Source organism: Sinohyriopsis cumingii, chromosome 2 (assembly GCF_028554795.1).
Source record: "Sinohyriopsis cumingii isolate HCF-2022 chromosome 2, ASM2855479v2, whole genome shotgun sequence".
Taxonomy (NCBI): Eukaryota; Metazoa; Mollusca; class Bivalvia; order Unionida; family Unionidae; genus Sinohyriopsis; species Sinohyriopsis cumingii.
The window spans coordinates 21,225,131-21,251,610 of NC_142962.1; the positions used below are offsets into that span (position 1 = coordinate 21,225,131).

The 26,480-nt window shown below is 35.1% G+C and overlaps 1 protein-coding gene across 1 annotated transcript in view; it reads left to right on the forward strand.

Annotated features, from left to right (window-relative positions):
- LOC149804441 (claspin-like) overlaps positions 1-26,480 on the forward strand; it is a 109,707-nt gene that overhangs the window by 54,477 nt on the left and 28,750 nt on the right. The window contains exons 20-28 of the mRNA XM_089940436.1: positions 305-471; positions 2,099-2,214; positions 3,689-3,812; positions 7,078-7,207; positions 9,649-9,815; positions 11,988-12,031; positions 14,761-14,893; positions 19,878-19,999; positions 24,236-24,363. Of these exons, the coding sequence (XP_089796562.1) occupies positions 305-471; positions 2,099-2,214; positions 3,689-3,812; positions 7,078-7,207; positions 9,649-9,815; positions 11,988-12,031; positions 14,761-14,893; positions 19,878-19,999; positions 24,236-24,363 (1,131 nt within the window). The remainder of the gene's footprint in view (positions 1-304; positions 472-2,098; positions 2,215-3,688; positions 3,813-7,077; positions 7,208-9,648; positions 9,816-11,987; positions 12,032-14,760; positions 14,894-19,877; positions 20,000-24,235; positions 24,364-26,480) is intronic.

Genomic DNA, 26,480 nt, shown 5'->3' on the forward strand with positions numbered 1-26,480 from the left:
AAAGTTGTTTACCACAACTCTAACTGGTTCTGAATCAAGGTCAGGAACTAGGTCAGCATTAGATACAAAGTTTCTATTATTAGTTGTTTACTACTGAATTAAATTTCTTGACAATGTCAAATCCAGTAAATAAAATTACATTACAATAACATGTAGTGGACTAAAAAAAATTAAAACTTACAAACAATTAAATTAAATCAAATATACATAACACTAAGATTCAGTAAGCCCCCACTTAACTAACATGAAAGGTATTAATTTTAGACAAGAGTTGATTTTTAACTTATGACTTTACCTTGTACAGAGTGGCCAGCGGTCATTTAGATTGAGCATGCCAATAGAGGACTCCCAGGACCTGTATGGGGGTAGCCCACAACTTCTGGAGCCCACACAGACTCAAAAGACACAGGACACTGACCAGGGCTTTAAGTTTATCCTGGATGATAGTCAGTCTCAGCTGGACTCTGAGGGGTAAGTTGCATCTCCATATTTTATAAACTAAATACAGCACACATGTTTGAAAGTGTTTTTCACCATCAGATGCACAGGGCATCATCTGTCATAAATAAAATATTTAATTATTGATATTGCATCAGTTCCAAGAAACTTGTCTACACTTCTGCAAATAATTAAGGAATATTACAAATCACTGGAAATTTTTACTTCAACGTAACAAGGCAATGTTTTAGAACTAATTTAATGTTCAAAGAAATTACTGAAAGACCTTAAGCACAGGACATAGCTCTTCCTCATATAACTCTTTTTGGCCTAGAAGCAAAATGTGAACTCGACATTTTGAAATACTTGAGAAAGAATTATGCTGGTTGACTTCTATCCCTACTCTGGGTAAAAATCCAGCTCTGGGGAAAAAAGTGAATCATTTAACAGAATTTTAAGCAGGTCAAAGCAGGGCCTATGTGGGATACTTCTACATTGAATCATATTCATACAAGATGAACACTGAATGTAATTTTTTTCTCTCCAGCCCTCTACCCTATCATATGAAGATACATTTTTAGTCACATTTTGGTTTACTGGGGTATCTGGGATGATGACCATCTTCAAGCCCACATATCCTAAGTCGGAGGTGCAGCAGGATGCATGGGGCTTAAGGCAGTCGTATAATTAATGAAATCTTCTGGTCAAAATTTCACCGTGTGAATTGTAGCTAATATTGGCTCTTCAGGTGGTTCTTTACAAACCAATGGCTTATTGTAGTAGTTAACTTCCCTTTGGTCCAAAAAATTTCCTGCCAAACAGCTGATGAATTAGTGTAATTAAAATCTAGGCCTTTTTCAGGGATAATTTCCACTGATGTTAAAATATATTACGATAATTTAGATCATAAATTAGATACTTGCATTTTAGCTTTTGAAACAGAGCTGTCCATTTTATTTTACATTTGTGTATTGCCAATTGTCATGACTTCCTGACTTCCTCAAGCCCCTCTTATAAGTCACATGATCTAGTAGTAACCTTTTTTGGAGTTCTTGCACCCAGAAAGAGTATTATTTTATAGAAATATTGTATTTTATGTCTGGATAATTGGGCAGACATATTCACAGAATTTTGTTGAAGTGATAAATGTTCTTCTGTCATGCCACATCCATTGCAAACTCCATTTCTGCTCATGTTTTCATGGATTGAATACCCAAAATACTCAGCAAATTTTGCCCCAAATTCATTGTACTTATCTGAAGGACTAAAAGTTAAAAATTAATGTAGTGATAATATGTCACTATTTTAGATTCAGAATTTAGTTACTTGCATATATTTAAAAAATAATAACTCAGTAAAATGAACTTTAAATTTGCTTGTTCATAACAGATTTGGTGTCTTCTCAACTGCTTTTGACATGTGTTTTTAACAGCAAGAAATGAAAATAAATCTATCCTGCAGTTTTTATTGTGAAGACCTAGGTGAATTTGAACATTTTCTGATAACATTTGTTAATGTTATGGCCGTAATTTGACCAGAAATTGCCTGTTTATATATTATACCAAACTTACTTCATTTGTACGATATTGAAAGTGGACATTCATTATGTGTTGACTCATTTCTAATTTTATTTTTCAATTGATTTTTTTTCCCCCAAAAGTTTCTTGAAGAACAGGTCCACTGTGAAGAAGCCTGTCAAATCTCTTATAGAGGATTTCAGCAACACTCAAGATAACATGGAGCAGCTGCTAGGATTGTGTTCTGGGCAGTTTGTAGGCAAGTTCTTTGTGTCAAAGAATGAAATTTATCACCCTCCCACCTTGATATTCTTATATCCACAGCTTTTTGTATTACTAGGTGGCTTTCATTTGTGCATGGCCAGATTGTTCCCATGCATAGAATTGTGTTTCTTTAAATCTGTTCCTGATCACATAGAACCAACAAAAACATTAGCCACATAAGATAAAGAAGCCACCCCACCCCATTTTCTTGCTGTGCTTGATTCCCAGAGATCAACAAAGGTATTTGATAAATTAATGTAATTTCAGTCATCTGGTAGTAAAATATTGGCTTGACACGTGCAAGTTTTATTTCAACCCTTTAAAATAAACATAATGCATTTTTTATTGTTTCAGTACACATTATCTGTTCAGTTTCCATTAGCTGTTATTTCCAACCCACTGCCTTAAATTGATATGTTCTGTCATAACTAAGAATTGGAAAAAAGTATAAGGAATTCAAATACTAGCATGAAAGAATAATAAATGATCCATGTATATAAAAATTAGATAAAATTCAAATTGATTCTTCAATGAAACGAAACTTAGATTTAGATCCATTGAAACATCATGCATGCTTAATCCCACAGAACAACACGACTGTACAATAATTTTACTTGAGGCACAATTACTAATGAAACACGGCATGTCCACTGATTGCATCAGAGTACTGAAGCTCACACTTAAGTGATTTTGGACAAAACTACTAAATCAAAATCACATCATTTAAGTCTGCTGATGCATACAAATGTTTGTCAGGTAAATAATCCTGAAATTGTTGAATTAAGCAAGTCCAGCATTCTCAAAGTCACGGATACATCTGAACCGATGGGGATCTAAGTTTAATTTGACGAGTCTTAAGCCACTCTGATAATGTCATGTTAGTCAGAAAGTAATTTGATGGTGCAACAGATGGACAGTGTTATAAGGAAGAAATCATATGTCTGTACTTTGTCATCAAATTAGTGTTGTACTTTAATAGCCGATCAGTGTCGTTGAGCTTTGGCTCTATTTAATGTTGAGTGTAAATAATTGATCTTGACAATTGTTTGACTTCAGCTTATGCAGGTGGTACTGTTTATTAACCACTGACGCAATTACTGTCTATTGTTGGCATAATTTTGGGGAGGGGGGTATTCTCTATTTGGGATTTTTGTAGAGGTTAATCCATGAAATTAACTATATACAAGTGTACAAACTTTGACAGGCAAATCTATGAATCTTTGTACCCACAAAATAGTCAAAAGTGTGAAAACTGAGACTAACAAAAATAAATGATGCCACAGTATATTTTTTCTCCCCACCAATGTTGTGAATATTTTGAATCTTTTTCAAAAAGAATAATCAAATACACATAAAGTTACTCACAGCAGACAGACTTTATACACATAAATTTACTTATGTCAGACATTGTTATATATTTATATTAAAGAGATAGCACACATGCAAACCTTTTTGTCTACTTGTCATAGTCACCCAGTCTGAAGAAAATGAGAAACGTTCCAGGAAAAGCTTGTTTGAGGAAAGTTCCGAGAAAGCCTTGGATGGAAACATGGATGAGCTTTTGGGTCTCTGCTCTGGAGTTTTCACTAACAGGTAAGGTTAGGATCATATATCTTTGAGGAGGTGGAAGACAAGGGAAGACTTTGAAACCACTGGCAAAGCCTGATGGATCAAAGACTTTTCCAGGTCTCTCAAGCCGAAGGTTGAACTAAGCCAGCCATGAATGATCATTATTTTTTGTTTTTATATGAGCTTAGTAATTATGTACAATAAATCTACGAAACTGATATTACTAAATTACACGTGTAAAATTGTGGATCTGCCTAGATCATGTAGGAATATCAAGATGATCTGTTGCATCTCCAGTTGTTGGGCTTCCAAATTGGAAATTGTTTATATTAACCAAGTGTTGTCATCAAGGAGACAATAAAATTGCTTCATTTCTTAGGATGATGAAGAAAAATAGTTTCATGGGTGGAGCTTTTCATGGCACAAAGTCTGTCGATTCTGAAAAACTTTAATTTTATAAGAACTAAAATACTTTCAAGGGTAAAGTAAGAATCCTGGATTTTCATGATTTCCCCATAACTAACTTGAACCAGTGTTAGTACTTCTGGTATCATGTATGATTCTGGTGGTTTTAGCACAGACTTTAGTGTAATTCTCCACATGAGAATTTGAAGAAACTACTAACATAGTGATTGATCTGATTTATTCAAAAAATTGTGTTTTATTTATATGGCCTGGTGTGAATAGCAATATGCAGGCATGAGTTTTCTTAGTTTTAAAGTGGATTTCTGCTTTTCTTTTGATGAGAAAAATCAAATTCTCTATGCAGTCTGTTTTTTTATATGATCTCTGATTCTATATATTGTTTAAAATGATTGTTGTAAAGAGAATTGTGATTGGTGTGATTAGCAGGATGGTATGCATTGTTTTATTGATACAGCCTGATGTGTTTATTGGGTGCTCACTAGTTATTATGTACTTTTGAGAGAGTGATGTATGTAAGGTGAAGTTGTTTGCATTTAAAACAAGCACAGTGGAGAGAATGTTGGCATACCTCTATGCTACATTTATATAATGTGGATGATATTTCTTTGGATATTGTACTTTTGGAAATAGTGCATGATCTAAGCATGCTGCTAACTATAATGACTGCTCCCTTGTGCTAAAAAATCAGCCTAAATTAGTCTAAAGTACACTATCCATAGCAGGGAAATAAAATAGGGAAAATGAATTTTGCCAGACTAGACAATACCAGCTTCTGAAAGTGCAATGAATGAATTACCAAATATATAAAATGTTAAGAAAGTTATTAGCTCTTTTTTTATACAATTTACCTCTGAAGTTCAGGAAGTGAAAATGACCAAGTGGAGCTAGCACTTTTTTGAAAGGTGCACATCTGGAGTAAGGCCAAGCTGTATACTTTATAACCCATATTACACCCATCAATCATACTCTAAAATAAAGGGAATTAAAGATTCTTTGAATTATACCTAAGATATACAAGGTCTTTTTTAAAATTCCAGTATAACCAGTGAGGAAAGCCGGGGAAGTTCTTTTTCTTTTAAATTCTAACCCAATGCAAAATGCGAAACTGTAGAGCACCACCTTAGCAAGATAGTATACATTTTATTTTATTGATACGGCCTGATGTGATTAGTGAGATTGTATATATAGTTTTTATAGATAAGGCCTGATTAGCATGATGGTATACATTGTTTTATTGATACGGTATGATGTGATTAGCAGGATGGTATACATTGTTTTATTGATACTGTCTGATGTGTTTAGCAAGATGGTATACATTGGTTTATTGATACGGTATGATGTGATTAGCAAGATGGTATACATTCTTTTATTGATATGGTATGATGTGATTAGCAGGATGGTATACATTGTTTTATTGATACGGTCTGATGTGATTAGCAGGATGGTATACATTGTTTTATTGATACGGTCTGATGTGATTAGCAGGATGGTATACATTGTTTTATTGATACGGTATGATGTGATTAGCAGGATGGTATACATTGTTTTATTGATACTGTCTGATGTGATTAGCAAGATGGTATACATTGTTTTATTGATATGGTATGATCATCTAGATGAGATCCAGAATATTATAGTCCATTGTTTCATTGATGTTTTAGCGAGATTGTATACATCGTTGTATTTCATTGGTGTGGCCTCATGTGATTAGCAAGATGGCACACACCATTGTGTTTTATTGATATGACCTGATGTGATTAGCAAGATGGTATACATTGTTTTTTTTATATGTCCTTATGTGAGTAGCAAGATGGTATACACTGTTTCATTGATATAGTCTGATGTGTTTTGCAAGATGGTATATGTTGTTTCACTGATATGGCCTGATGTGATTAGCAAGATGGTATATGTTGTTTTATTGATGTAGTCTGATGTGATTAGCAAGATGGTATACTGTTCATTAAATCCCAGTTCTTAAACAAAAATTTGTTTTATCTTTTTTATCTGGAACTTGATCAGTTACTATAAGGAAATTGCATCCAAGATTGTATTGTTGTTGTTGTGGGGTTTTACGCCATTTTTCAGCACATGATAGGCTATACATTGTCCCCAATATTAATGGTGGAGGAAGAACCTGGGAAAAACCCCGGAAAGAACCACTGGACCCACGAGAAGCTACTAGCAAGCTTTCTCACATACCCACATTGGCCGAATCTGAGGCTCAAACCCACGCAGACAGGTGAGATGGCAGTGATCCATAATGGAGAGTGCTTTAGCCCACTCGGGACCCCCGAGATTTCATGGATGAAAGAAATATTTTGAAGAGTAACATTAGCATATGTTGCCCACATTTATGAGATGAAGATTTAGATTCCACCCCTTTTTGTGAGCATCTTTAAATGTAGTTGTCACTAATGTGATTAATGAGTTGAAGCATAGTATTCATTACTTGCAAATCATACTTTTTAGATTGTGACTTGTACACATGTAGAGTAAGCTTAGCTGATGTTTGTAATAAAAGTTTTGAGTTGAAAATCTACAGTTATATGGCTGGGATCTGTTTCCGTCTCAGCAGATCTGCAGTTTATTTCATCATTAATGTCTGCATTTTTAAAAATATAGAATTTGAAGTGGGATGTCAGATGTTCATTTCAAATTATATAAAAACAAAATTAACATCCATGATGTCTGAAAATGCACTTAATTATTTACTTAATCTGCCATGCACTTGATATTTGACTGCAATGGTTAGTCATGTAAAATGTATTACAAAAGAGAACTTGCTTCCACAGTGCTTCAGAACTTTGTTGTGATCAAGTAGGTATAAATAAGTTACAAAGTCAATGTCTATGCCCCTTTTCAGTAACAGCCAAGTGGAATCCACCCAGAAGAAAGGTGTCAAGAGGAAAGCTGCCAGAGGGGAAGAGGAAGACATGGAGAGTAACAATTCTTTTGCTCTCATCTCTGATAATGAACGGGCTTCTGATAATGAGGTAAGAAAAGCCATATTAAGCATGATTATTTTATTTAATTTGGAATAATAGTCTTGTATTGGAGGAATTGTATAAAATTGCTGTAGTAGTAAATCAGTCAGTCTTCAGATCCTCACACACAAAGCATATCCTCATGCTAACACAGTTTGAATTTGTTTTGGTCAACAAACATTAGCCGGATATAATTTTCCGTGACACTACATCACACAAAGAGACATTATATGACAACGGCATTAACTTTTTTGACAGTAGTGAAGCCTACCCTAATAGTCATCCAAGTTCAGGGGTCTCCTAGTCACAATGGCCATTCTAATTCCCCCCTTCTACAAATTTCATATATAATCTCCTATAGAAACCAGGGATAGCACTTTCCATTCTGTCTGGTGTATATTTATAATTTTCTACAATTAATCCTATATAACTTGATTTCTTTCATAGGAATCATAAAGGACTGTGTAGATAGATGAAAATTAATTACTAGGTTGTCATGCGAGTGTGTCTATTTCACACCAGGGCATATAACTGCAGTTTTGTCAAAATAAGTAACTTTTTACAACTATTACTTGGATTGTGTGTGTGATTTTATCATTGAGCCCACATTAGCAGTTACTTATTCAAGTGGTATCAACAGTATCTTAATGTTTTGGTTGAATTTGTTTCATTTGTTTATATTTCCTAAACCTCTTTGGATTTGCTTCATACACGTGAAGAATTATTATGAAGCTAAAACAGTTCATTTTGTGACATGGTTGCATGCCACTTTTTCCTTGGGTCACGGTCACATGGTTTTGGTTAGTTTTTTCACCCCATGATAGATTCTTATCATACTTGTCATGAATCATTATGCAAATGAGATAGTTCAATTTATGACTAGCTTAAATGTCTCAGTAACTGTCATAAAAATTAAATATTAAGGATTTTGGTTAAGTTTCTTCATTTGCTTATAATTCTTAAATTCCCTGATGGATTTTCTTCATGTGTAGGATGAATCAATATGACCTTAAGACAGTTCATTCAGTGGCAGGCTTCCTAGCAGCTTTGACCTTAGTGTCAAGGTCACAGTCAAGGAAAATTTATGTTAAGACTTTGCTAATATTTCCTAAACCCCTGGATAGATTTTATTTTTTTCCTCTTCATACTTTGGATGAATCATTATGGCGCTAAGACAATTCATTCTGTAACATGCCTGCTGTGACTTTTGATTCAGGCTCAGGTCATCTTGTTTTAATTTCTTTGTATTGGAGTAGGGCCTAACCGAGTAGATAATTTTCACCAAGTACCGAATCCGAGTATTTGGATGTACTATTTGCAAGATCCAGGCACAAACTGAGTAGTAGTTGTCAACCCTTTCTTGAATGATGGCTTACACTGACATGTACATGTCGGGTATTATAGTACGAGAAAAGTGCATTGCCGAAGGGAGCTTATATCGTGGTTCCAGCACCTTCACGAGTCGAGTGAAGCCAATATCTTCAACCAAACAAAACGGTTGCATGTCAACTGCTATCATTTCTCCTATTGATTTAGTTATTGCATGCTTGCTTGGATCATTTTGTCCGAATGGTGTCATTTTCTCTATAAAGTAATCGAGGTTACCTTGCTTTGAGTGTTTCCTCTTTAAATCTTCTTCATCATCTCTGTGGATCTGGTGTATTCGTCATACTCAGAGTGATGGAAGGATCGAAGGTGATTTATTAGAGTTGAAGTTCCATACGAACGAGCATTTTTGCCACCTTGTGTTAGCCTTTCATTGCAGGCATCACAATTTGCCTTTGATTTGTCCACAGCATTTATTGTGAAAAAGTTCCAAATCTTGCTACTTAATTTCGGAGTAGACATTTTTCAATGAGTATTTTAATATATATATTTATTATTTATTAATTTTATTTTGAATACATAATAATTAAATTTTGTTAAGATTTTTTTTACAAATGGCGTCTCTACACTCAAATATTTACCGGAAGCAGAAAAGTTATGCCATCTGGGGAACGCTAGTGAAATTACTAAAGGAAATTGAGTTAAATAAATTATCATCAGTCATGATTCATGAAGTCCAATGGAATGTTAACTGTTTGTGTAATTATAATTTATTTTTAACTAAATTATGTATTAAAAAACTTTTTTTAAAAGTTCGATATTTATTGAATTATTTTACTTGTAACCATTTGTGTGCTTATTATTTGCTGAGGCGAATACTTCAAATAGTACTGAAAAAAAGGATATTTGGCCGAGGCAATTTCCAGTTAGGCCCTATTTTAAAGACCTAAATTATTCATGCTTTGTTCACTTTTGAAATGAGCAATGATTGAAAATATTTTTGTTAAAATGTAAGACTTTTTGGGCAAACATTTTCATATTTTACAATGCAGTAGTATTCCTTTTCACAGTTTGATGAAATATTAACTTTGTTTTGGTCTCCTTACATGTATCTAACTTGGCAGGAGGAAGGATTCAGTGATGAAAATAAGGAGGCTCAAGAAGAGAGTGATGGGGAGGAGGTGGATGGTGGCAGGGATGAAGTCGATGGAGAGATTGAGAGGAAAGATGATAATGTTAAGCAAGCGAAGAAACAAAAGTTCCATGGCTTCACATACGGCAAACAGCATGGGTAAAGGATAATTAATGCTATTTTAAACATACTAAGACTAAACTTCATTTGACTATGCAGATGTTTATTTACCATAATTGTTGTTTGTAAACTTTATATTCCTCTGTATTATTAACTTCCAAAATGTAAACCTTTTCAATGCATGGCAGACACTTTTAATGATATTGCAGAAAATTAAAATAATACCAAAATTTTTAGCTGGAAATAGGAATTGTTCTCTTTTAAAGATTTGAATAAGAAACACCCCTGATTCATACCAAAACAACTTTGTCCAATAGATTTAAACCGTGCCAGATGCATTGTGATAGCTCCTCCTGAGCACTGTAAAACGTTTCTATTCAGTGGTAGTGTACCTGTATTGACAATTATTCTCAATGATCATGGGTGGAATGAGTTGCCTACATGTGGCTTAATCAGATAAATTTAACTACACTATTCCTTATTTAGGTTGAACAAACTGGATTATCTTCTGTTCCATGGATTATCTTCTATTTCTTGGTTAAACCTATGTTTTTCACATGACCCGTGTCATGAGTAAGTACAATCTGTCATGATTAGGAACAGTCTGTCATGAGTAAGTACAATCTATCATGAGTAGGAACAATCTGTCATGATTAGGAACAATCTGTCATGAGTAAGTACAATCTATCATGAGTAGGAACAATCTGTCATGAGGAAGTACAATCTATCATGAGTAAGTACAGTCTATCACAAGGAAGTACAATCTGTCATGAGTAAGTAAATCTCATGAGTTAGTACAATCTGTCACAAGTAAAATCTATCACAAGAAAGTACAATCTGTCATGAGTAAGTACAATCTATCACGAGGAAATGCAGTCTGTCATGAGTAAGTACAATCTATCACGAGGAAATGCAATCTGTCATGAGTATGTACAATATATCACGAGGAAGTGCAATCTATTTTGGTGAGGAAAAACTAGAGAATCATTGTTTTGCAAATTGAAGAAAATTCACCAATGTATTTTGGTGGATAGGTTATTTTTGTGGAGACAGTTTGAACGAAGTTTGAACGAAGTATATGTTATCAAAATGCACATGAAGGAAAGCCATTTACTTTCAGTACTCCATGAAAGAAATGAGCTTCTACACAGAAATAATAGAACTCATGTAGACAAAGAGAAGAGGAAAAGAAACATGCCAAGAATAACTTGTAAATAAACTTGTTACCAATCTCCGAGTCACATGCTGAAGTAACTGCATGTATACCAGAACTGTAACATACATATACTTGGATATTCATGTAGGAATCCATTGTAGTTTCATTTAGGGAAGGACAAAATGTAGTTTCCTATAATTATTTCACGTTTCGTCTTTCACATATCATTTATATATGCCAGCCATAAGGCAGAGCATGTTACGTTATTCATCCATCCATTATCAATTTCATTTCCGGACAATAACTGTTGTGAATGGATTTGCGCAAGTTGACAGTTACCAAATTTTGTCAACAGCTTGCACTTGTGGTAAGGAAGAACATGATAGATTTCTGTCTCAATAGTCAAGGTCACCAAAAGAAGAAAAATGCTTTTTGCACAATAACTTGAGTTATTTATCATCTGTAGTTACTATATTTTGTGGATGGAATGATGTTAGGGTAGAGAAGAAACCTATTACTTTACATACAATAAATTCATTTCTACATAACATAGACCAAACTTTTATAATGGCAGAATGGCTTCACTTGGAGTAAGAAAGAAGTCTGTCAATTTGGGGATTTAAAGAGCTTGACTTTACAGATCCTACTCAACTGTCATCATTATGGTTTGGATTTTCATAAAAATCCATTGTTTGATACTGGGCATTTCAAAGGGCTGGCATTGAGAAAGGAAAATTTCAAGTCAGTGGAAAAACACAGTAACAGATAAAATTTGTTCCAATAAATACCGCAAAACAACAATTGTTTAATGCTTAATTATTTTGATGCAAAACAGTTTACATGAATCAAACTGATGTTCCATATGTGCAAAAACTGCACATAATTTTGCACCACTTGCTACTCTCCATTGATTCAAATATTTTTTCATATAATTATTGCTCCCAAAATTCATATTTATTGATCATTGCTGTGAATATTTCAAGTGTGTCTATCTTTATTTCCAATCTTGATAATTCTTATTAGAATTTTAGCTTGATTTAAATTTCCAATTTCAGAAAAATTAGGAAAGAGTTTCTTGAAATGGAAGCAGAATTATCAGGTAAGGAGGAGTACATTGGAAGCTTATTGGTGTACCTTTCCAATTTAATTTGGTTGAAATTTACTTTACATTTATTTTGGCTTGTAATAATTTCTACTAGTGGTCAGTCATTGAAGGAAAGGTAACTTACAAAAACAGTATCAATTTCCAAATAGCTTATCCGATGTTATGACTAGGATAAAACTGTATTAACAGACTTTTCTTGTATTTATTTATTTGAATGTGCCATGCCAGTAACTTGTATGTCTGGGTAATGAGAGTCGATTGTTCCAAGCCCCGTGTAATGAATAACAGAATGGAATGAGAGTTAATTTCTCCAAACCTATGGTAATATATCTGATGTAATGGAATGAGAGTTGGTTGCTCAAGCCCCTGGTAACATATCTGACAGAATGGAATGAGATTCGGTTGCTCCAAGATCCTGGTAATATATTTGATAGAATGGAATGACAGTAGTTTCAAGCGTCTGGTAACATATCTGACAGTGGAATCAGAATCAGTTGCTCCAAGCCCCTGGTAATGTCTCTGACGGAATGCAATGAGAATTGGTTGCTCCAAGCCCCTGGTAACATCTGACGGAAAGCAATGAGAATCGGTTGCTCCAAGCCCCTGGTAATGTCTCTGACAGAATGGAATAAGAATCAGTTGCTCTGAGGCCCTGGTAATATATCTGACAGAATGCAATGAGAATCTGTTGCTCCAAGCCCCAGTCATATTGAGGTCAGGCAGAGACAAAATTTTAAAAAAGTTAAATAAAAATCCAGAGATCAAGATAAGATTTAAATGATTTCTTGTATTCCATGGTTTGTAACTAATCAGAATATTCTTAAAATTATTAATTTTGTATTTTTGAACATCATGAAGATAATTATCTTACATTATAGTGACCACCTGATTCGTGTTGTGCTCAATTACAGGGCTCTATTTGATGAGTTATGGACTAATTTAATGGTAAACATGCAACTTGTCCAGATCGCTTAGTTAAAATGGTATGAAATGCACTGTTATTAACAGACATGATTTTTCTCCGTTTTAAAGTGGAGTTCCGCTTTTCTCCTGACTTGAATAAATTGTTCTTGATATAGTCTATTTTTAATATCATCTCGGATCTGTTTTTATGTTTTTTTTTAATGGTCTGTCCAGTCCCATTCTGCAATGACCCTTGTAAATTATTTGTTCCATATATTAGTTAGCACACAACTCTCGTAAAGAGTATTCTGATTGGTCACAAGTTTACATTCATCTTCATGTAATGGAAAGAAGAAGCATGCTTGCAAATCATGGCGTCCCAAGTTGTAGAGAGTGACCATGACATGAAAAGTTTAGATAAAGGTTTTAAAAACGTATTGAAATGGGAATAGCTGGAGCAAAAAATTGGTGGTAATTTAGTTGGTCAGTTTATAAGAAAACTGAACGCTAGAGGTCTGTCATTTTGTGACCTCTGCAAGAAAGATCTGAATTATGGTAATCGCGGTTGGAAGAGTTGGAACAGCACCTACAAAAGAAGCTGCATACGGAAAATTTAAAGCCGAAAAGGCATCTGGAAAAAGTGCAGTTAAGTACTATCAGAAGAAAGATTTCTTGATTGAGAGAACAGAAGATGTAGCCCTCTGTCAGAATATGCGCACTGCATGTCGCCAATACAAGCACCAACTTGAAAAGAAAAAAAGGCTCTCATTGAGAAGGAAAAGAAACAATTGCACATTGAGCCAAAAGAGTCAGTGGTGACACAAAGGAAGGCTAATTAAATCTTTGCCAAAGCTGCAAAAAGAGTTTGACTGGCATATCAACAGGTTGTGTCCAGTGGAGAAAAAGACAAGTAAATGTATGGGATTATTTGTATATAGTTGATGTACTTGGGTGTTTATTTTACATATTATTTATGGAAAGAGAGAAGTATAAAATATTTGCTGCAAAAATTGACAAATTATTTTAACTTAATTACAATGTGAACACTGACATGCACATGAAATAACTTCAGCATCAGTAGTATTGGAGAACAAATTCATGTGACAATAAATATTGTGAAATTATTGAAGTCAAGTTGAACAATTTTGGTAAGTTTATTAGTTTTTCAAATGATTATTTTGGTTTTATTTTATGATCATAAGTTGCACCAGGAGCATTTTTTATGAGCGTAAAATGCGTTTTTGGCCGGGGCCTTTGGTTTTTCTGGACCCATGGATTGGAGGCACTGCCCCTCAAGACCCCGTTGGGAGAGGACCCCCAAATCCCCCTTTAAAAATTTTTTTTTTTTATGGAAGACCAAAATCATGTCTGAATTAAATATTTATTATGCTAATGACAGGAATTACATGTGCAACTTTGGACTAAAAGTTTAAAATTAAACTGTACTTCAAATGCGTTTAAGCTTTTCTTTGTGTTTTTAGTCAATATGCATAAACTACAAAATTCTGCTTAGCTGGAGGTATATGATGCAGATGATCTTTGATGTTTTTCTTCAAATCTTTTTATAATCTTTTAGTAAAAGTATTATGAAGTTAATGCAATAGTACAAATAATTTTTATCTTTATCTTTTGTGCTTCACATTTATACTTATTTGGAATTGCATTTTATCTTCCTAAAGTGTTGTGCAGATTATAATTGACACAGTTTAGCCATTATTGTGCTCACTGCCATTAAACATACATTCGCATAATGATGTCATTGTTTGCAACCCTGTATGGTCATATGTAAATGGCTGTGTGTTTCATCTGTGTTACTGCAGGTAGTGAGTACGACAGCGATGAAAACCTGGATTTGGCAGAGGAGGATGACATTTTGGAACTAGAAGAAGGGGACAAGGATGTAGAGGCCATGGATGAAGATGCCATTAGGAACCAAGTCGGAAGAGTACACTTGTAAGTTTGGGGAAGGTCACATACAACCGCAATTTGATTCCCGTAATTTGGCATGTAATGTGTTTCAGTTTTATCTTATTTGTATGAATTTTGTTGGCAAGTTATATCTCAAAGTTCGTGGGGATGGGAGAGAGTTTCAACTGTGGGATTATGAATGCCCTTTCAGAATTGTTTTTAGACATTGCATGAGTTTCACATGGTCATATTACTTCTAAAATGTACCATACATGCTCACTGACAAGGCAAATCCAGCTGCAAACTGCTTAGACCCAGATCTGCCATCGCGTAATGCACCAGCAGGTCTTGGTCTGTACACTTTGTTAGGAGTAATCAGTAGAATAAAAAACTTGGACCGAGATCTACAGGCACCTTATGGTAAATCAGGATCTTTCTTTGCAGTTTTACTTATAAGTGAGTTATATGGTAGAACTGCTTTAATGTTGTAAAACCTTTTATCCATTTCAAGGTAAAAAGAATTTTCCAATAATTCTTGAAAGCTGTAGAATGTGTTTTCCTGGGTTTTTGTGTTTTATTATTTTGTTATCCTAAATTCAGAAATCTGGGGATGAATATTAGTTTTTTTAAAAAAATCTAGATATTTTATTCTTGGACTGAAGTTTCCAGTAATTTAACTAAGAATTTTTACTTCCGATTCAGTTTATGTAGATATTATTCCAATTTTTTTCCAAACTGGAAATAGTAAGAAAAATGGAAAATTATATATTTTAATGTCTGTAATAGCTTACCTGTCACCATTATCAAGTTTTGCCTGTCTGTTAGGGCTACCTTGTCTGGACAGACTGTCTACCAGAATTCCATCCCCCACCCACCGAAATGTGACAAACTATGTAATCCTTTCTGATGGTGCCCAACAAAGAAGGTTGCAGACTTCCATGCAGACAGAAGCAGCCTGAGTACCTCCTTGTCTGTAGCTTCTCAAGGGTCGGTGGTTCTTTCCGGGGTTTTCCCGGGTTCTTCCTCCACCATTAATACTGGCTGCCATGTATAGCCTATCGTGTGCTGAAAAATGGCGTTAAATCCCACAACAACAACAACAACAACAACCTCCTTGTCTGAGGTACGCAACCACTGAGTTGTTGTCTGAGGAGATGATGCAATGCCCTTTGATGTGTTCTATGCATTTATTTAGGGAGACGACCACTCCGTTGGCCTAGTGGTTAGAGCGTCTGCCTCAGATGTGGGATGTCGTGGGTTCAATCCCCGGCTGAGTCATACCAAAGACTTACAAAATTGATACTTACAGCTGCCTCGCTTGGCGTTCAGCATTAAGAGGTTAGTGTTAGGACTGGTTGGCCTGGTATTGGGATAATGTGACTGGGTGGGACATCATGCTACATGTCTGCGGCATGATGCCCCAGTGCTAGACATCACTATAAACTGTCACACTGCAGACATCGTAGCGATATGACTGAAAAATTGTTAAAGCTACGTTAAAAATCCAAATCACACACACACTCATTTAGGGCTACAAACACAGCTTTCATTTCTAAATTGTTTGTGTGGAGGAGACTTATGACCAGTGGCCATGGAGAAGTACTCCTTCTGGTTCTAAAATGAACCCCTAACCTGAATTTGATGTATCAGTGTAAAACTAGGGGTGGAGTTCTGGGGCATTCTGGGGAACACCTCACAGAAACATATCTTGATTGTACCACCACTTTAGGTGGTACTGAAACGTTGACCCTAGAGAAATTTGAACTGAGAGGGGATCATTGCGGGGTTTCAAACAACCTCAACAGGAGAAACTGAAAAGGATGTAAATGAAGTCTCCCTAGGGATACCAGTTCCAACACAGAATTCAAAGTTCCCAGAAGGGAGAAACAGACGAAGCCAACCACAAAGTCTTGGTCTGTAAAAGTTCCATGATTTTTTGTATCCCTAGCACTAGACCTAGATTCGGCATGTTTTGCATACCTATACCCAGTACCCGTATCTGGTGATAAATGGCCAGTCAACAATGACCTGTTGCTTATAGTCATTGTCAATCGAGATTTGAGAGAAGGAACTGAGGGAACCTCAGTGCTAGAAGAGTTCGATTGGCAGCTAAACTTAATAGGTTTGTGTGATTTGCTCTTTGTCTCACCTCAGATTCAAGGAGATCTTGTCCTTCCCCCGAAGGGGAGACACAAAGATTCATCATATTAGGGCTTAGTGTGACCTCCACATGGTTTATTAATGTGTTTGCTTGTGGGATGGTGCTACTCTGCCCTCAGATAGTTTGCAGGAGGTATACTCAGACTCAATGATCGTCTGGAAAAGAATGAGGGTGCTCTATAGACCAAGGGCTGATGACATAGATCAGACTCAGTCGATGCATGTGCACTTAGAAGGCTTTAGAATGTGGAGTTGGTGCATCCTGCATGGATGAGGTCTTTAATGCAGAATGTTAGGTAAAGTGTAATAATAGTGACAGGCAAGTATTACATAACTACAGTTAGTTACATTGTTATATTGATCTGTATGGTTTTCAACAGATCTTATTTTTGAGGGGATCCCTGAAAATCCAAGAGGATTCAGACATCCATCAATTTCTATAGCATTGTTTTAATTAGTGTTTTAACTAGAAGAGATCTTTTTTTCCTCAACTGTTTTTGGGCATTACATTACATGGATACAGATGAGTGTTTACCTAGTTGCTACACAGGTTATCACCAAGTTGTTTCTTTTATCTCACTCAGCAGATCAGATTTCTATGCTCAAAGAGTCTAGATTCATGAGTGATCATTAGTAACAATTCATTTTTGTCCCTCCATAGTTATAATTAATGATAAAATATACAATTTAAAGATTAAATTTAGACCAAATATCCAACTGGCCAGATGGACTGGCTATTTATTATGCGTCAGTTTATGAAATTAGCTGGCATTGGGCCAGGGGGCTGGCAGCAGTTTATGAAACTAGCTGGCATTGGGCCAGGGAGCTGGTAGCAGTTTTACATGCTGCTTGGAATTAATCATTATGAACCTGGCATAATTCGCTGAACATGGATGCACTTGGAATCTTGTGGTGAAAGTTGCAACACAAAAAAATTAAACATTTGTGTTACGGTTTTGGTTGGGATTTTTTCTTTCCTCATTTAACCACTTGATGGATTTTATTCATACTCGGGATGAATTATAAATTTGAAAGATTATTTTGTGACATGATTGCTAAACCTTTTGACCCTGAGGTCATGGTCACATTTTGCAACAATGCCGTAAATGTAGTTCATACATGGCCTGGCCTTCTTGTTGTGAAAAACCATGCATGAAAAAATATGCAAGGCTAATCGATCGATGTATATATGATAGAAATGTGTTCTTGATTGGAAAATGTTGTATGCAAGGCCAGTCTATGTATATATAATAGAAATGTGCTCTTGATGTGAAATGTTGTATGCAAGGTCTCTCTCTCTCTCTCTCTCTCTATATATATATATATATATATATATATATATATATATATATAATGGAAATGTGTTATTGATGAGAAATGTTGTATGCAAGGCCAGTGTATGTATATAATACAAATGTGTTCATGATGAGAAATGTTGTATGCAAGGCCAGTGTATGTATATAATACAAATGTGTTCATGATGAAAAATGTTGTATGCAAGGCCAGTGTATGTATATAATACAAATGTGTTCATGATGAAAAATGTTGTATGCAAGGCCAGTGTATGTGTATAATACAAATGTGTTCATGATGAAAAATGTTGTATGCAAGGCCAGTGTATGTATATAATACAAATGTGTTCATGATGAGAAATGTTGTATGCAAGGCCAGTGTATGTATATAATACAAATGTGTTCATGATGAAAAATGTTGTATGCAAGGCCAGTGTATGTATATAATACAAATGTGTTCATGATGAAAAATGTTGTATGCAAGGCCAGTGTATGTATATAATACAAATGTGTTCATGATGAAAAATGTATGCAAGGCCAGTGTATGTATATAATACAAATGTGTTCATGATGAAAAATGTATGCAAGGCCAGTGTATGTATATAATACAAATGTGTTCATGATGAAAAATGTATGCAAGGCCAGTGTATGTATATAATACAAATGTGTTCATGATGAAAAATGCTGTATGCAAGGCCAGTGTATGTATATAATACAAATGTGTTCATGATGAGAAATGTTGTATGCAAGGCCAGTGTATGTATATAATACAGATGTGTTCATGATGAAAAATGCTGTATGCAAGGCCAGTGTATGTATATAATACAAATGTGTTCATGATGAAAAATGTATGCAAGGCCAGTGTATGTATATAATACAAATGTGTTCATGATGAAAAATGTATGCAAGGCCAGTGTATGTATATAATACAAATGTGTTCATGATGAAAAATGCTGTATGCAAGGCCAGTGTATGTATATAATACAAATGTGTTCATGATGAGAAATGTTGTATGCAAGGCCAGTGTATGTATATAATACAGATGTGTTCATGATGAAAAATGCTGTATGCAAGGCCAGTGTATGTATATAATACAAATGTGTTCATGATGAAAAATGTATGCAAGGCCAGTGTATGTATATAATACAAATGTGTTCATGATGAGAAATGTTGTATGCAAGGCCAGTGTATGTATATAATACAAATGTGTTCATGATGAAAAATGTTGTATGCAAGGCCAGTGTATGTATATAATACAAATGTGTTCATGATGAAAAATGCTGTATGCAAGGCCAGTGTATGTATATAATACAAATGTGTTCATGATGAAAAATGCTGTATGCAAGGCCAGTGTATGTATATAATACAAATGTGTTATTGATGAGAAATGTTGTATGCAAGGCCAGTGTATGTATATAATACAAATGTGTTCATGATGAAAAATGCTGTATGCAAGGCCAGTGTATGTATATAATACAAATGTGTTCTTGATGAAAAATGCTGTATGTGAAGTCAGTCTATCTGTGTATATATAATAGAATGTGTTCTTTATGAGAAATATTGCATTTATTTTTAAGGAAGCAGTTAATTGATGAAGATAAGCGTGAGCTAATGAAGTTCCAGGAAATGTACCTCCCAGATGGAGACCTCTACTCTGAAGGGGGAGGTAGACTGAGGAGATTTAGATGGAGTAATATGGGTATGTATACATGAACTAAACAAACTGCATCAGTTTTGGCTCATAACTTGCCAAGATAAATCAGCATGAAATGTTAATTGCTTTTACTCATGCAGCTAACTGAAGAGATTATGTTGGTACACTGAGGTATACCTCCCTGATAAAAATTGAAGAAGAGAAAGATTGGACTGTTTCTGGTGCCAGGTACCATTATGCTACAGAAGGTACACTTAGAGTATACTTAAATCTCCCAGTGTAAACTTACAGGAATTACATCCTGTGAGAGACCACTTAGAGTATACTTAAATCTCCCAGTGTAAACTTACAGGAATTATATCCTGTGAGAGATGCCAGGTACCATTATGCTACAGAAGGTACACCTAGAGTATACTTAAATCTCCCAGTGTAAACTTACAGGAATTATATCCTGTGAGAGATGCCAGGTACCATTATGCTACAGAAGGTACACCTAGAGTATACTTAAATCTCCCAGTGTAAACTTACAGGAATTATATCCTGTGAGAGACCACTTAACCTCTGCATTGGTGTATATTGTAGGTTTTCTATCACTGCACTAGCATTCTTTAAAACTATACCGTAAGGGATTTATCTCCACAAAAGTAAACACATTGGTTTAAGAGAGTAACATGATAAAGTACACCTTGATAATGTCAGACTACATTGCATTGCATTTAGGTTAGTCGTTTTATGATGACTTAAGTCCTAAAACAACAAAAATTGAAAAAAAGTATGTTCTCAAGGACTCTAGAGTGGTTTTTTTTTTTTTTTTTTTTTTTTTTTTTTTTTTTTTTTTTATTTTTTGTAAAGCTCTACTGGTCATAGACCAGAAGAGTTTTTCATCTGTTTGCCTGTTAGCACAAGTTTTTGTTATTGCTACACCTCCTAAACTACTTGGAATAATGGCAGGAAAACTTTACATGCACATTCATCCAAAGCTTTAGTGGGTCATAAAATGAAAATGGTGCTGCTCCAACATCCAGTATGGCTGCCATTGCAGCCATTGAAAATAATTTCAATACATCCTGTGAATGGTCACATCTGCATTGGGAATTCACTGAAAGGCGTCTTATGTTGTTGGACCTAAATGAAAATGCTGCTAATCTGATCTTGCCACTAATTCTTAAGAAATGATGGTTATATCAACAAGGGGTTTTCACAAAAATTCTGTGTTTAGTTCGTCCTAAATGAAAATTGTTCCGATCTTGCATCCACTATGGATACAACAGAGACTGATTTTAAAATCTTTTTGCTATAGAATATGCAAGATGGTTTCAGTTCTCAGCACATAAAAGGGAATTATGGTCTTTCATAAATTTCTGGCTTATTTTGGTTTTTCAGAAAGAGGAGCATCAGGCTCTTTGAGAGAGACTTGCCTTTTTAAATTTTTCAAAGCTGTTGCTGTCACATTTGCTTCTGAAGCTATCATAATTTTTATACTGTACAAACAAGACTTACCTGACGAGATTAAAAGCCTTTGGCCCACATTGGAGCAACAGTCACTATAATAGTTAAAATTACAAACTTGGTTTCTTCATGGGGAATCATCTTGATCAGAATCATCAATTGCGGCATCACTGGTAATGGTGTCTATAGGCATTAGTATGCATATGGTGCCTAATAGTTTATTTTTAATAACATCTGTGCTAATCAGAAAAGCAATCCCTTAAATACCATGTTTTTTCTATAGATAACTAATCATTATTATTCATAGTAGATGTGTAGTTTTCGTCATATGCGTCATGGTCACTGCTAGCTGTAATTAGAAGTAATGACCATATAAAGAATCACCTCTCTTCTATTTCACAACCCTTTTATTTTGATTTGAACACCATGGAGAAACTGTATGATATACCACCCAAGAATATCTTAGACTTTTGAGGAAATTCAGTATTATATAGCCCATTGGGCTGTATTAAGAATTGTTGTTTTATACCCATGTACACCCCTCTTCCAGGGTACTTAGTCTTTCATGACAAGCATTTTCTTTGTCTGTGAGGGATTCCAAGTGACTGAGTTGTTTAAGGTACTTGCCGTTACTGTTTACTTTATACATTTCATCTGTCTGCTTAAGTTTGAGTCTAGGCTTGACCATCATGGGCATGTGAGAAAATTGGCCAGTAGCATTCCATGGGTCAGTGGTCATTCCTCCACCAGATATACTCTCCACCATGTATAGCTTCTCGTGTGCTGAAATACTGCATTAAACCCCACAAATCTATGCTTTGTAAATACTAGCACTGTGCCATAGATTCTATCACTGTACCATGAAAGGTATGTCTGAATTAATTAGCAATACTGCAGAAATTATAATTCTGTACATATAAGTATTTCTGACTTCTTTTGGAAAGGATGAACATTTTCAGTATAAAATATTAAAATCTTTCAAAGGTAAGTAGAGGTTCCTAAATGAACTCTTGTGATTGAGTGTCAACACACACACACACACACACACTGGTATGCCAGGCTGCAGAGGTGCTACCAGGGTGTGTGATTGATGCAAAATTTATACGAATTTGTACACTTGGAAAGCAGTGATATGCAAGAACTCCTGCAAATTAATATCAAGCCATGCATATGAAAATGTACTCTGCTTAGTATACAACTTTATTCAGCCATTCACCCTCAGAGTATTTGTATAAATGGTACAAAATATTGAAATGCTTGTTGCAACATGTATTTTATCATCATTGTTGATATATCTGGCTTCTTTGGCTTAACACGAATGGTTCTTAATCTAAATTGATTGGCATATTGGGTCCCCTAACAAGCATTGTGTTGAAGTTTCAACAATGCATAAATGAAGTTTTACAAATGCGTGTTTATAATATGGGCTATTGAGAAGACCCAAAATGTCCAATTCCCAGCATTCTATAGATGACGATTTAGTTCGGCAAATGCTGGCTGGTCATAGTAATGAATTCAATTTATTTTTATAGTCGGGAAGTATATCAGATTAGAGGATTTTTAAGGAGTAATTTTGAACCAAAAAATGGCATTAAATTCAAATCAGATGTGCATGATGGATGGACCAAAACAGACAGCATGACTGTCAACCCCTTATCTCAAGATTAAATGTAGAAAAGGCAGACAAAAAAGCCAAATTAAAATCCAAACAATTTCAAAGTAGAGTGCACTTTTTGTTTCTTTTCTAGTTATAATTTAACCCAGTGGGATCATGTGCTACAAAGCTGTATAGACCTAATACAAAGGTTACAATAAATCTATTAAACAAGAATCCAATAATAAAATTAAAAAGGAAAGATATTTATTTGATTAAAATACATCTGTTTGAACAAGCATTATTTTTAAAATTATTAATTTTGTATTTTTGAACATCATACATCTCATCATGAAGATAATTATTTGTCTAACATTAGAGACCACTTCTGTAGCTTAGTGGTTAGAGCGTCTGCCTCGGATGCGGAAGGTTGAGGATTCGAACCCCGGCCGAGTCATACCAAAGACTTACAAAACTGGTACTAACAGCTGCCTCGCTTGGCGCTCAGCATTAAGAGATTAATTTTAGGAATGATCGGCCTGCTGTCAGGATAATGTGACTGGGTGGGACATTATGCTACATGTCTGCGGCATGATGCCCCAGTGCTAGACATCACTATAAACTGTCAAACTGCAGACATCGTAGTGATATGACTGAAAAATTGTTAAAGCTACTTTAAAAATCTATATCACACACACAGCATTACATAATAGTAAATCTAGCATAGTAATCAGTAGAGTGCTAATTCAAGACTTTTGCAGAGCTTATGTTAGTGAAAAATCCCTGTTAGCTGTAAAAGAGTGTTCTCAGTACAGAACAATATTCATACACAGATATGAAACCGGTTAAGCTGAGAAACTATGAATATACTAATATTGATACAATTAGAGGCAAAACGTTTTAAGATTTAAATAGGGGTTTTACCAGGAAGAAAGACAGATGGATATTGAAATGTTATGTAAATAATAAGTATGGTCGTTTCCACCTCCCCCTCAATTTTGTTATACTCCCCCTTATTTTTGGGACAGGGCGGAAAATCCCTCTTATGACAAAATCCTGGGAGCATCTCTGAGGCTGTCACAAGTTAACTACTGGTTGACACCAGTACAGACAGTAACCCATTCTCAGCTGGTTGAAGCAATTTTGGTTAAATGGCACAACAGCAGATGTTTCTGTAGAGTTGAAGTCACAACTTGACATTCAGCTTTGAGTGTTAAATGCTTCCTTTATCCCTGCAGATGATGACACACAACAGGATATGTTTGGTGGGGAATCAGACGGGGAAAATGTTGAGGAAGACAATGAAAATGAATTCAAGTGGAGGAAGGAAAGATTTGAGAGAGAAAAATTTCTTCTTGAACAACAGGTATGGATAAAAGTTTCTCTCATTCTCTCTCTCTCTCTCTCTCTCTCTCTCTCTCTCTGTTCTGGTCATCAATATGTGGCTTCTTTTCAGACATTCCAATGTCTTGCATTCTAATATTTTGGTGGTCATCAATGCACAACTGTCTTTTCAGACATTCCAATGTCTTGCATTCTAATATTTTGGTGGATTTTCAATGCACAACTGTCTTTTCAGACAGGCCATTGTCTTGCATTATGACATTTTGGTGGTCATCAGTGCACAGCTGTCTTTTCAGACAGGCCAGTGTCTTGCATTCTGACATTTTGCACAGTACATAAAATATCTATAAATTATATACATACAGAGCATTTCACTTTAATTTATTTAATTTAAACGAGACATTAGTAAATATTTCAATCAATATTTCTATTACAAGATTGTAGTGTTATTGCCTCGCCAGTATATAAATGAGTGTTTGGTGTCATTGCCTTGCCAGTACATACATGAGTGTGTGGTATCATTACCTTGCCAGTATATACATGTGTGTGGTGTCATTGCCTCGCCAGTATGTAAATGAGTGTCTGGTGTCATTACCACGATAGTATATACAGGAGTGTGTGGTGTCATTGCCTCAATAGTATATACAGAAGTGTGTGGTGTCATTGCCTCAATAGTATAGGCATTACTCTTTCAGTGGCAGCAGCATTGACATTTTTTGATAAAACATTTTAAAGACATACAGGAGTCTATCTAGAGTATACTGCTGTATACCCCTGAGAATAGAATGCATGTATAATGCTGTGTACCCCTGAGAATAGAATGCATGTATACTGCTGTATACCCCTGAGAATAGAATGCATGTATACTGCTGTATACCCCAGAGAATAGAATGCATGTATACTGCTATATACCCCCTTTGAATAGAATGCATGTATACTGCTGTATACCCCTGAGAATAGAATGCATGTATAATGCTGTGTACCCCTGAGAATAGAATGCATGTATACTGCTGTATACCCTTGAGAATAGAATGAATGTATACTGCTATATACCCCTGAGAATAGAATGCATGTATACTGCTATATACCCCCTTTGAACAGAATGCATGTATAATGCTGTATACCCCTGAGAATAGAATGCATGTATAATGCTATATACCCCTGAGAATAGAATGCATGTATGATGTTGTATACCCCTGAGAGTATAATGCATGTATATTATATACTCCCGAGAGTATAATGCATGTATATGGTTATACACCCCTGAGAGTATATTGCATGTATACTGTTATATACCCCTGAGAATATAATGTATGTATACTGTTATATACCCCTGAGAATATAATGTATGTATACTGTTATATACCCCTGAGAGTATAATGCATGTATACTGATATATACCCCTGAGAGTATAATGCATGTATAATGTTATACACCCCTGAGAGTATAATGCATGTATAATGTTATACACACCTGAGAGTATGTTGCATGTATACTGTTATATACCCCTGAGAATATAATGTATGTATACTGTTATATACCCCTGAGAGTATAATGCATGTATACTGATATATACCCCTGAGAGTATAATGTATGTATACTGTTATATACCCCTGAGAGTATAATGCATGTATACTGATATATACCCCTGAGAGTATAATGCATGTATACTGTTATACACCCCTGAGAGTATAATGCATGTATACTGTTATACACCCCTGAGAGTATAATGCATGTATACTGTTATATACCCCTGAGAGTATAATGCATGTATACTGATATATACCCCTGAGAGTATAATGCATGTATAATGTTATACACCCCTGAGAGTATATTGCATGTATACTGTTATATACCCCTGAGAGTATAATGTATGTATACTGTTATATACCCCTGAGGGTATAATGCATGTATACTGATATATACCCCTGAGAGTATAATGCATGTATAATGTTATACACCCCTGAGAATATAATGTATGTATACTGTTATATACCCCTGAGAATATAATGTATGTATACTGTTATATACCCCTGAGAGTATAATGTATGTATACTGTTATATACCCCTGAGAATATAATGTATGTATACTGTTATATACCCCTGAGAGTATAATGCATGTATAATGTTATACACCCC